This window comes from Salvelinus alpinus, chromosome 27 (genome assembly GCF_045679555.1).
Source record: "Salvelinus alpinus chromosome 27, SLU_Salpinus.1, whole genome shotgun sequence".
Classification (NCBI taxonomy): Eukaryota; Metazoa; Chordata; class Actinopteri; order Salmoniformes; family Salmonidae; genus Salvelinus; species Salvelinus alpinus.
Genome location: NC_092112.1, coordinates 25,889,198 through 25,901,650, shown reverse-complemented (window position 1 = coordinate 25,901,650; position 12,453 = coordinate 25,889,198). Strand labels below are relative to the sequence as shown.

Here is a 12,453-nt window from a genome sequence, read left to right as displayed (position 1 = left end):
TATTCAGTGTTGTAATTGTCATTATTACAAATAAATAAAAATACAAATCGGCCGATTAATCGGTATCGACTTTGAAAAATCATAATCGTTCGACCTCTATTCTACTATTACACCTACCAATGAGATTGGGTTGCTTTTCTCGTTCCAATGAGATGTAGCCATCAAACATATATTTTATATGGAATTACATGACACGGAGCAGGAGGCAGTAATTCATATCATGACTTGTCTGCTTGTGCTGCGGTCTCTCTCTGTCAGACACAATTATCAGCCTAGGGCACAGACAGTTCCATTGCATTTGCACTGTAACCCAAGATTCAATTTGAAGCATCTGAAATCTCTTGTCTAATGGGCAAACTGACATCGTTTTTTTTTACAGTGCTGCCTAATGCACTCCAAGGCCAATGGCTTCTGCATGATCAATAGTAAACATGTGTAAAATCAATTTTGTTCTGTGCCAACAATACTTAATGACTGTTGACCAGTCAGCACTTAAGTGCTTTTGTAGTAGAAAGAGCTGGCCCTGAACATTTGTCTTCCCCATCAGCCTTGTTTATTTTATTTAACTTATCTAACCAGGCAAGTTAATTAAGAACAAATTCTTATTTACAATGTAAATAAAAATTCAACTGAGTTCCTGTTCTGATTGATCAATATGTAGCTCAGAGGGACGTGCCATGGCAGAAGATGCAAGGTCATGTGTAGAGATGTTTATTTGAAGCCAAAGGCAAAACCTTAGACACACACACACAACTCAGAATCCACCTGGTGCCAAATTGTCTCTCAGGGCTGCACTCCTTTGGCTACCAGCAGATATTATGTTGAGTGTGTGTGTGCAGACTATCTAATGTAACAGTGTCTGTTATACCAGCATACCTTAAATGTCTCGACTCTCCCAAGGAGGAGAAAAACAAATGCACAGCATTCTTTATTTCCCATCCCCCTCTATCTAGAATGCAGTGTCATTGTCCTTTGGACTTGTTATGGTTATTGTTCCTTCCGTCTGAGGCAATGTGTTACCCCGAGGAGTTAGTGTGTGGTAGAGTTTGTCCCCTTTGTCCACACTGCAATTCATCTCAAATTGCTCCCTTATTCCACGAGTGTCAAAGGACCAATATGCAGTGATCACGCAGTTCATGGGCTTCTGTGGGGATTTTTCTGTAATGCCCATACTGTGTCTAGTTCTGCTGTGTAGGCGAATACAGGACCAGCTGAAGAGAGCTGCCAAGCTGTCCCAAACTGCTGCATGTTTGTCTGTCTGCAGGGCAAATGTCAGCTCACACCCAAGAGATGTCCCGGGGGAGTGCATTCTCTAGAGTTTCTGACACTTTCCACACACAACCATTACAGCTGTTGCATTCATGAGCCACATAAATTAACCCTGTTGTAACGAACTCTGAAAGGTTTTGTCATTTAAGTTTTGTACGGGTGTTTTCCGTTAAATGAAATGCATGAGGAATGATGGGTGGTAGAAATATTTATCCCGAGTACAGTTCTCTAAATAATCTGCCTCGCTGCGGTTGTAGGTCGTTATTTCTAAATGTCAACTGTTCTTTTTAATTGATGATTAATGTAATGGTTTTCATTCTCTTCTCTTTGTTCTTCCCTCTCTGTAGAAACGGGCCAAAGGCCAGTACCTGTTTTTCAAAGTGTGTGAAGCCCTGAACCTACTGGAGAAGGACTATTTTGGGTTGAGTTACAAAGACAACGCAGACCAGACGGTAAAGTCGGGTTTTTTTTGTACCACATTCTTGTACATTGAGGCTTTTCCAGAACAGCAAACGCATTACAAAATACAAACTCCTCTTGTACATAAAGCTTTCCAATCCATTTTTTTGTATGTTTTGTTTCTGAAGTACCAGTACTACTTTAGGCCTAACTACTTCATAAAATGTATCATATAACAACCTTCTCACCTAATGGCACAGATGTTTTTGCAATTATGTCCTAAATGTTTTATATTGTTTCTCTGCTACAATAGCAACAATGACTAATGGCTTGACTTGTAACTGTTACCACATAATATTCCTCAAGATCAAAATGCGCTCTTTAGACATTCTAAACCTTCAGCGGGCTTGATAGACCATATAATTGATAGTTTTAACAAAGCCCTGAATGAACAAACGGGTTCTTAACTGTGGATGATAAAGTACTTCCCTGTGTTTTTAAGTCCACCCCATCCTCACAGGATGTCTGAAGTGTGCAGTAAACCTCCAGAGAACCCAGATATGCTTCCAGGGAAGAACATCCGTTATTTTCCATTTCTGTGTCGACACGGTTTATTGGAGAGCGCTGTAATATCACTGGTTGGAGACAAACGAGGCTCTGCTCACAAACTTCAGTCCAAACTGACTCTGCTCTTGCCCACTGCCAAGCAGGCCTGGTTAACAGAAGACCTGGGTTCAAATCAGGGTTGGGGTCAATTTAAATTCAGAAAGTAAACCAAATTCCAATTCAAAATGTTCCTAATTGAAAAGCATTGAGGATAGGCCAAATTTGTCATTTCAGTGTACTTCCTGAAATGGAATTGATCCCAACACTGGTTCAAATACTATTTTAATTTCACTTTTGGGACTTATATTGGTTCCATTGCAACAGCCAATCAATCAGGCACACCTAAAGTATTTGAAATTATTTCAAATAGTAATTGAACCCAGGCCTTGTTCAGACTATCCTTCTCACATCTTATGACTTTGGGCCTGGATGTTAAACTCTCCCCTGCACACTGTAATTGGAGCTTAATGACACAGTCAACACACTCCACTGTCTGCAGGCTCCAGATCAGTCAATGAGGGAGACTGTTGGGAGCGAGATCAGCATATTTGCGGTGGTGCTAAATGCTGAGTTTTGTTCCATTTTGAACTGGAAACTGTAGGCTAGCCACGGGGGTGGGCGGTGGAGACAAGGGAAGAGGCTAGGCTGTGTAGTTTAGTGGACTGTGTTTTCATCATGTGCGTTTGTTTATATGAAAGTGGTGTGTTGAAGTTCAGGGATCAGACAAGTAATGACCACCATGGCTAGTTTTGTCTGTGGTCTGGACTGGTGCTAAATTGAGTTATGCTCTACAGCAGCTCTGTGCCAAATGCTACCTTCTGTCTTGTTTTTGAATCTACTTTTCTTGACATACCTGATCTACTAAAGTACCTGAGAAGGGAAATAAAAAGGAAGGCCTAGTGTATTTTGATTAGAAACGGCACAGTGTTCTATGTTTAGGTGGTATAGTCTGGCCAAGTAGTTAATTGCAATACGAATGATTTTACAATCAAAATCCCAGCTCATTATTCTAACATGTGTTGCCAATCACCATGGTTACTCAACAGGGAACATATGAAGTCTGTGATTTAATTGGTAGAAGTTTGATACGGTGTTAGAGTTTCTGCGTACTTGTTAATACCAAAGCTGACATCTCCTTTGTTTCTTCTTTAGTGCTGGCTGGACCCTACAAAGGAGATCAAACGTCAGATCTGCAGTAAGTTGTGGCTTTTTAACCTTTTGAAACTTTCTGTATTAAGTAACATGGCAACCGGAGTTCACACTAATTGGCGTTACTGTACATACCAACCTAATGAAAGGCTTCCACACTATACCCTATAATTTCCCCTAACACAGCACCCCTATCACTATCACCCAAGTCTATTCCAGTAGAACTAATAACTAATGTTACTGTTGACATTTACTGGATCTTGAGCAGATACGTTACTTATCGTCTCCTGGAGTGACATGCTCTTTTTACATCTGGTAACTGGATTGCAGTAATTCTGAATGGGGCTGGGGGGATGTGTTTGGGATGTTGGGTGGGGGGAGGCTGCTCACCCATCCCAAGTCTGATACTTCCAGAGAACTTAGTGCTGCCAGTAACACCGACCAGGTGTTTATAAACACACGGACAGTATGCCCTGGAGGGAATTCACTCTAGCCATGGGAACAGCAGCTCCGAGCGGAGGTACTTTCCTGTCCAGGGCCTGGGATGCGTTAGTCTACGGCAGCCCAAAACTGTCCTCTTTCTCTCTCCTTAACTTGATGTATCCGTTTACATCATGATCAGGGTCGCTGGTCTGGTCCCTCCTTCAGGGGAGAGAAAGGGAATGGGATCCTCCCTCTGAAAGATGCAGCAGTCAAGGCTGCTTCATGTGTTGTACCCCTGCCTGGTGCAATAAAGACCCCTTGTGCTGCCTGGTAGTGATTTTAATGTGTTATTATCCAAACTCACATCTGAAGGTCACACAGGACCCAGTCACTGCACTAAGCCAGGCACAGCCATGCGTATTAGTGCCTTTTGGTGGTTCTGTGTTTGAGGTTTCTGCCACACCGACTGTGACAGCGACTGTCAGTGACGATGCAAGAACATTTAAGAGCAGATGACCGTCGGCAAAGAAATCCCCATTCTACCTGACTGTCCAGCAGCCAAAGCTATGCCTATTTTCTAGACTTATCTCTGTCTTTTTTGAACTGCTTTAACACCTTGCGTCAATGAGTGAGGAACAGATGCCCTATACCTGTCTGTCAGCCACAGATTGCTCTCTGTGAGATAGTCAAAGGATTTGGAGCACTTTCTGACAAAAAAAGTGAGACCACTGTTATACTGACTTGACTGATTCCGGTCTGTAGGCAGGCAGAGTTCACTACCAAGTCTGTAACTAAGATCACTAGGGGTTTATGGTCACTGACTGCCCGTGGGATCCAGGGAAATGGTAGATATTGGGACACTCCATTTTCTTTAAAGGCGGTGTAGCGCCTATTTCTCAATGCCAGAAACGCATATAATAGTAACTTGGAGAACCCCAAGAAAACCTTCCCAAATTACAAACTCTTTTAAAGCAATTGTTATAATATTGTTGTTCTAAACGTTGGGTTTGAGGTTTTCTCCAAGTCATCTCTAGCTTCGTAAAAACAATGCCCTGGGGTCAGCGTCACATGGTGAATTAAAACGTATAAAAAGTAGGATCAATTTGAAATTGAGACTGGTGAATTGGGTGTCTACTCGTCAATCTGCGGGACACATTTCATCCCTGACAACTTCCAGGGCTATCAACAATGGAAGGATGACTTTAACAAGAAGTTGCTTCTCAAAGTGGATGCTGTCCCTACCATTGTGGCTCCAAAGCATCTCAAACAGCCGTGAGCATTATCACTGGCATAGAAGTGAACTGGGTAAATGAAAAAGCTAGCAAGCTTGTGTAACCGATGTGAAATGGCTAGCTAGTTAGCAGTGGTGCGCGCTAATAGTGTTTCAATCGGTGACGTCACTCGCTCTGAGACCTGAAGTAGTTGTTCCCCTTGCCCTGCAAGGGCCGCTGCTTTTGTGGCGCGATGGGTAACGATGCTTCGGGGGTGTCTTGTCTATGTGTTCAGAGGGTCCCTGGTTCGAGCCCGGGGCGAGGGTACGGTCGAAAGTTAAACTGTTACACTTGCTACCTCTATGCTCTATAGAGTTTTCTATACGGCCTGCCGAGGGCTGGCTCTACTGAAATGCCATGCTGCGGATCCGATCACAGATCGGGTGGTGTCTCGGAGAAGCCACGGAGCCATGCTTTCTTTGGAGCGGTGGATTTTAGGATCAATGTGGTCACAGTTGCTTCTTGTTGAAGTGACAGCAGATAGGATAGCTAGCAAGCTAACGTTCTTCCTACATTTTTGAATGAATTTAAGCTAGTCTCATTCTTTCGCCATAACAATATTCTCTCTTGAACGAAGTTCCTCGAGTTTCCCAGCCGTAGCCTGCGTAGGCTATATGCCTGTAGGCTATGTGCCTGTGCTTGAAATCAACAAAGGTAGGCATAAAGTTATTGTTTGCAAAAATGTATTATTGGGAATGGCAGCTCAACTTTTTGTAGCAATCCGCACAGACAGCTGTGTTATGTTTGTTTGTTGTGTTGTACTTACTAGTACCCAGTGTTAGTAGGTTGACTAGCATGTCAAACCCTGCAATCTGCCAACCTCTGGAATGTTCCGGTGCCGAGCATCCTTGTGGTTGGTGGAGCACTGCAAGTTTAAGACCATGCTTAGCCATTGTTCTCTTACGTTTTGTCTTAACAAGAGATGGTCAGTGTTGTTTTATACTGGGATCCTTGATTTATTTGGCGTGGGCTACGGCCAAACAGTAGCCTGTTTTTGAGTTGTGTTAATAAACAGGGAATTCGTAAACTCAATCCTCTGTCTGGACATTTGTCATATGATCTAGCCAGGTCATTACATTATAAACAGTAAATGTAGACTTTTTAATACTATACACGTCACAATTCCAGACATAACAATGCAAACAGTATTTTCTGGCAATTTATCCGCTCACTTTACCAGCATTGCTCTGTGTAGACGCAAGAAAAATAGACTTGCTTTTTAATTTGAAATGCTTGATGACGTTGACGTTTTTTATTTATTTAGGCTTTAGTCAATACCAAAAATGCTCTTATCCAGAGCGATTTACAGGAGATATTAGGGTTAAGTGAATTCCTCAAGGGCAGAACGAAATATTATTTTCCCAACTACTCGGCTCTGGATTCGAACTAGCAACCTTTCGGTTACTGACCCAACGCTCTTAACCTCTAGAGCAGTGGTTCCCAAACTTTTTATTTTCCGTACCCCTTCAAACATTCAACCTCCAGCTGTGTACCTACCCTCTCTAGCACCAGGGTCAGCGCACTCTCAATTGTTGTTTTTTGCCATCATTGTAAGCCTGCCACACACACACTATACAATACATTTATTAAACATAAGAATGAGGGTGAGTTTGGCACAACCCGGCTCGTGGGAAGTGACAAAGAGCTCTTATAGGACTAGGGCACAAATAATAATACATTGTTTTGCTCTTTATTTAGCCATCTTACATATAAAAACCTTTTGTTCATCGAACATTGTGAATAACTCAACACAGGTTAATGTGAAGGGTGTGCTTGAAAGGATGCACATATCTCTGCAATATTGGGTTGTATTGGAGAGTCTAAGTCTTAAATCATTTTCCACACACAGTCTGTGCCTGTATTTAGTTTTCATGCTAGTGAGGGCCGAGAATCCACTCTCACATAGGTATGTGGTTGCGAAGGGCATCAGGGTCTTAACAGCGTGATTTGCCAAGGCAAGAAACAATGAGTGCAGCCCTATCCAGAAATATGGCAGTGGCTTCTGATTAAATTAAATTTTCACAGAACCGCTTGTTGCAATTTCGATGAGGCTCTCTTGTTCAGATATCGGTAAGTGGACTGGAGGCAGGGCATGAAAGGGATAACGAATCCAGTTGTTTGTCGTATGTTTTGTTAAAGTAATTGCCCTTCCAGCTCACTCAGGTACTTCTCTATATCACATTTGACATTGTCTGTAAGCTTGAGTTCATTTGCACACAAACATTCATACAATGATGGAAGACCTGTGTGTTGTCCTTGTTAATGCAGACAGAAAATAGCTCCAACTTCTTAATCATAGCCTCAATTTTGTCCCGCACATTGAATATAGTTGGGAAGAGTCCCTGTAATCCTAGATTCAGATCATTCAGGGGAGAAAAAACATCACCCAGATGGGCCAGTCGTGTGAGATTCTAATGATCAATTAGGATTTTACAAATGATAAACTTGGATTAGCTAACACAACGTGCCATTGGAACACAGGAGTGATGGTTGCTGATAATGGGCCTATGTAGATATTCCATAAAATCAGCCATTTCCAGCTACAATAGCCATTTACAACATTAACCATGTCTACACTATTTCTGATCAATTTGTTATTTTAATAGCCAAAAAATGTAGCTTTTCTTTCAAAAACAAAGACATTTCTACGTGACCCCAAACTTTTGAACAGTAGTCTATATTTAAAAAAATGTGAATCACATTTTTATTTGACGTGCCCCCGAATGGCATTGCGCGTACCCCTGGGGGTATTGCTGCTTGTGGATATGATTCTATGATATGGCACTCCCCTCCCAATTCCATTTCATGCAAGCTGCTGTGCCTGTGTGCCCTGTAATAGCACTCTATAGTGTGTGTGTGACTGGGGAATGGAGGCTAGCCTATCACATGAATTGAGGCCTCAGCTCAAACCCATTTATCTTCAGCCTGTGACTCAGACTGGAACGTTTCAAGGATAATTGAAAATCGGAAAACAGGCCAGAGATGAGGGGAGACTGAAATCCCTTGTGCCCATGTCACACCACCACAGCTGACTTTTTGAAGGTCATCTTTATAAAAACGCTTACTTTGTACGAGTCTGCCCATGAATGCTCACTTAGAAAATTGCCCTGATTTCCAAAGCTGTTTCTGTGCTAGATGACACCAGTTTTTTTTTTGCTCAGTTTTTGCCCATTCACACCTGAAATACTACACCTAATCGGACAGTTGAAGATACTGTTCTGCACAGTTTCTTTACCGCTCACACACACACCAAGAAAGAACTATGTTCTTGGACAGATCCTCACATTTCAGTGCATCAGTCTTTAAACTGCTCTTTGCTTTCTTAAATGGTCACTGACCTCTCTGCTCAGTCTGGCCAAAGGACAATGGCTACAATATGACCACAGTTGTAACAGGAGAGGTACAGTGGCAGTTTAGCTTGTGGGGTCATTTTTGGAATTCCTCTTTAATGACATATCCTGTATCCCATGCCCGCACTAAGCATGTGTGAATTTGGCATGGTTTTCCTTGTGTTTTGTAGATTTAAAAAGGGGGAAAAAGAGCATTGTTTGTATGACTTTCAATGAATTCTCGATGTCGTGCAGACTTGAAAAGAGAAGTAAATTCCTCCCCAAATGTAATTTTCTCCGAACAGTCAATGGAATTCCATCCTTGCCTGGCCCTTCTTCCCTATGTTCCTTCTCACGAGGCCTAGGGTTCTGGGAAGAATGAAAAGCAGAGCCATTCAGTTCTGCAGCAAAGCAAATGGCCCGCATGGAATCCCTGTATGATTACTCTGTTCTAGCATAGTGTCCAGACCAGTTAAACTCACTCGCCTGCAGCTAGACCGAAAGGACATTACTCTCGCTCTCCACTGATGAGCAGACACAGAAAACCACTTATTATTTCACTATCCCTTTTCTGGATGAAAAAGCCTGAATTCCTCATATGTTTTTGAACATAAATTTCAGGGAAAGAGAGTGGGAAGACCATTAAGTCTGTTATGTCAGGACACGGTGGATATTTGTTGTAAATTGAGCCATTGCATAACATCATGTCTCCCACCCAGAGGGTGAGAGACTGTCATCATCATCCATCTCTTCTCTCCCCGGGTGTAATCAGGCTAGCGTTACCCCCCCCCCCCCGACCCACCCCTTCTTTCTCTCTCTTAGCTAGCGGTTGCTAGGTGACAACCAGACCTACCCTAATGCTGACGAGGCTCTAGGCATCGCCACATCAAGTCAGTGGTCTGTGACTGGACACACACAGAGATGAGTAGGTAGTGTGTATTAGCACTGCTAATCCTGTCTCATCTCACATGGCGGCTCTCTTATCGCTGACAACAGGAAGTATAACATGGAGCCCTGCAAAGGGCTCTTAAGCCCATCTGGCCCCCATCTGACCCCAACACTAGTAGTCTCTATAAAAAGTAGGCTACTACTAGAAAGTAGATTGCTTATGTAAAAGTGAATCCATATCATGATTTAGTGTTGAAGATTTGACGTTGATTTTAAAAACCCTTTTGTGGTAGTTGTTGAATGTGTGGCTCTGAAATGTTCTCTGCTAGCTGGTTGAATCCTAATGTAGTCTATTTTACAATCCCTTCAGCGTGTCTAATGATGAATACTCAAAATGGAAAAGTGTCATTTTAAAGGCCTTGTTTCTACTCTGCCATTTTAGATTAGACTCTGTGCACGACCATATCAAAATAACTCTCCTCAGGCTGGCCCATGTCTCTCCAGGCTTGATAAAACTTCCACTTCAAAGCCTCTCCTCACGGGTCTTAGCTGTTGTGTAATTGCTTACAGCTGCTGCTTCCCAGTGTGTTCTCTTCCTCTTTCCATCTCTTTGCCCCCTCTCCCCCACCACACCCACACTCCTTACGGACAGTCGATGAGCACAGCTGTTCGAGCAAGGATGTGTTCTTAGCACATCTGGCTCGGGAAGATTCCTCCATCGCTTGTTTTTCTTTGTTGGTTATTTGACACTAAACGCATAATTGCCTTCCTCTACATACAGTACAAACGCTCACCTAAATGCTTAGCCGGAGTCACTTCTTCTAGGCTTGAACACATGTGGCCTGACGCCTCAGAGGAATGTATAATATGTTGTGTTATGATAATGAAGCCTGCGCCACCTCCCGGGTGGTCTAGGGCACTGCATCGCAGTGCTAGCTGCGCCACCAGAGTCTCTGGGTTCACGCCCAGGCTCTGTCGCAGCCGGCCGCAACCGGGAGGTCCGTGGGGCGACGCACAATTGGCATAGCGTCGTCCCGGTTAGGGAGGGTTTGGCCGGTAGGGATATCCTTGTCTCAGTATGTTAAAAAAATAAATAAAAAAAATGTAATAAAATGTATGCACTCTACTGTAAGTCGCTCTGGATAAGAGCGTCTGCTAAATGACTAAAATGTTTAAAAAAAATTACATGAAGAATGTATTTCCTTTAGTCTTTAAATCAGATGAGTCCTGTTCTCTCTCCACAGATACCTCCTGGCAGTTAGCGTTCAATGTCAAGTTCTATCCTCCTGATCCAGCCCAGCTGACCGAGGATATTACCAGGTATTGTACTGTCCGTTTCATAAGGAAACAAAGGTCAAAGAGCCACTCCTTTTGATTGTTTGGCTTTATTATGTTAGTCATATAGCAATGAAATGATCTGCCCAGTTGTGCTAACACAGAATGTATGTATGCCACGCAGGTGGCCCGGAGCAGTCAAAAACCTACAGTCTGTTAAAATGTTGCATTCACACTTTTGACATCTTTCCAGAGTATTTTGTACTCAGGAAATGTAAATAGTTGTACTGTAGATACTGTAACAGTACATGTTATTGATTTTCGGCCAGCATGCACACACAACTAACACATAAGCAAGCACTGTTATTCACTATACAACTGTGAATATATACACCTCTAATCCAGTAAAGGGAGGTGTAGTACTGTGCTGCACAGTAGTTGCACACCACAGCAGCAACATGCAGTAGACCCCTGGTCGATAAGGTCAGACCAGCAGAGCACGGAGGGGAGAGAGGGGGGACGATGTGCTGTACACGGAGTGTTCAATGTCCGTGTGTTTCCCCCAGTGTCTCATCCCACTCGGCTCTGAGGCCTCAGCGGGGTCACTCCCTAATCTAGCGTAGAATGCCCTCTTTGATCGGCACCCGTCAAAAGGTTGCAGCAATATCGAATGCAGTGGAGCTGTCTTCAGCCTCCAGAGTTTAGTTTCAGCACAGCCCCAGATCCAAGGTCACAGGCAATCATCTCACAGACCTACCTTTTTTTCTCTCTGTGTGCCGTTACCGCACACTCTATTTCTGCTGTTGAGTCTGCAGGCTGCGGCTTTACTGTAAGGCACAGGAAACCGACCCCACACACCACGTTCACGTGCTGAATGTCATGTCAGATCTGAACTAGTGGATTAGTGTCATGATAAACATATAGACCAAATGTACAAAATCTATTTCATGCCCTTTGATCCCATCTCGCTCGCTTCTCTTTCTTCCCCTCCTCCCATCTCTCCATCTCCCTGTAGATATCTCCTGTGCCTTCAGCTCCGGCAGGACATAGCTTCGGGGCGTCTACCCTGCTCCTTCGTCACCCACTCTCTGCTGGGTTCCTACTCCCTGCAGGCCGAGCTGGGAGACCACGACCCCGATGAGCAACGCCTCGACTACATCAGCGACTTCCAGTTTTCCCCCTCACAGACTAAGGAGATGGAGGAGAAGGTGGTGGAGCTCCACAAAACTCACAGGTCAGAGCCGTGTGGGGTTAAAGGGATAGTTCAGAGAACTATCCCTTTAAAGCAAGCAAGAGGAAGTGCCACTCAAATCACATTTTATTGGTCACATACGCATGGTTAGCAGATGTTAATGCGAGTGTAGCAAAATGCTTGTGCTTCTAGTTCCGACTAAAGTAATATCTAACAAGTAATCTACCAAATTCACAACTACATTATACACACAAATGTAAAGGAATGAATGGAATATGTACTTATAAATATATGGATGAGCGATGGCTTGCGGCATAGGCAAGATGCAGTAGATGGTATAGAATACAGTATATACATATGAGATGAGTAATGTAGGATTTGTAAACATTATTAAAGTGGTGTTATTTAAGGTGACTAGTGATACCTTTATTAAATCCATTTATTTACGTGGCCAGAGTTTTGAGTCTGTTGGAAGCAGCCTCTATGTTAGTGATGGCTGTTTAACAGTCTGATGGCCTTGAGATAGAAGCTGTTTTTCAGTCTCTCGGTCCCAGCTTTGATGCACCTGTACTGACCTCACCTTCTGGATGATAGCGGGGTGAACAGGCAGTGGCTCAGGTGGTTGTTGTCCTTGATGATCTTTTTGCCCTTC

General features: G+C 43.3%; 1 protein-coding gene across 12 annotated transcripts in view; it reads left to right on the top strand.

The window, feature by feature from the left end:
- Positions 1-12,453, top strand: part of LOC139556250 (protein 4.1-like) — a 106,944-nt gene that overhangs the window by 70,690 nt on the left and 23,801 nt on the right. For all 12 annotated transcript variants that reach the window (XR_011671088.1, XM_071369958.1, XM_071369957.1 and 9 more), the window contains 4 exons: positions 1,617-1,721; positions 3,427-3,469; positions 10,579-10,654; positions 11,625-11,843. Coding sequence is in view for 11 of the 12 variants with exons in the window: in XM_071369958.1 (XP_071226059.1) it covers positions 1,617-1,721; positions 3,427-3,469; positions 10,579-10,654; positions 11,625-11,843 (443 nt within the window). In the remaining variant the exon portion in view is untranslated. The remainder of the gene's footprint in view (positions 1-1,616; positions 1,722-3,426; positions 3,470-10,578; positions 10,655-11,624; positions 11,844-12,453) is intronic.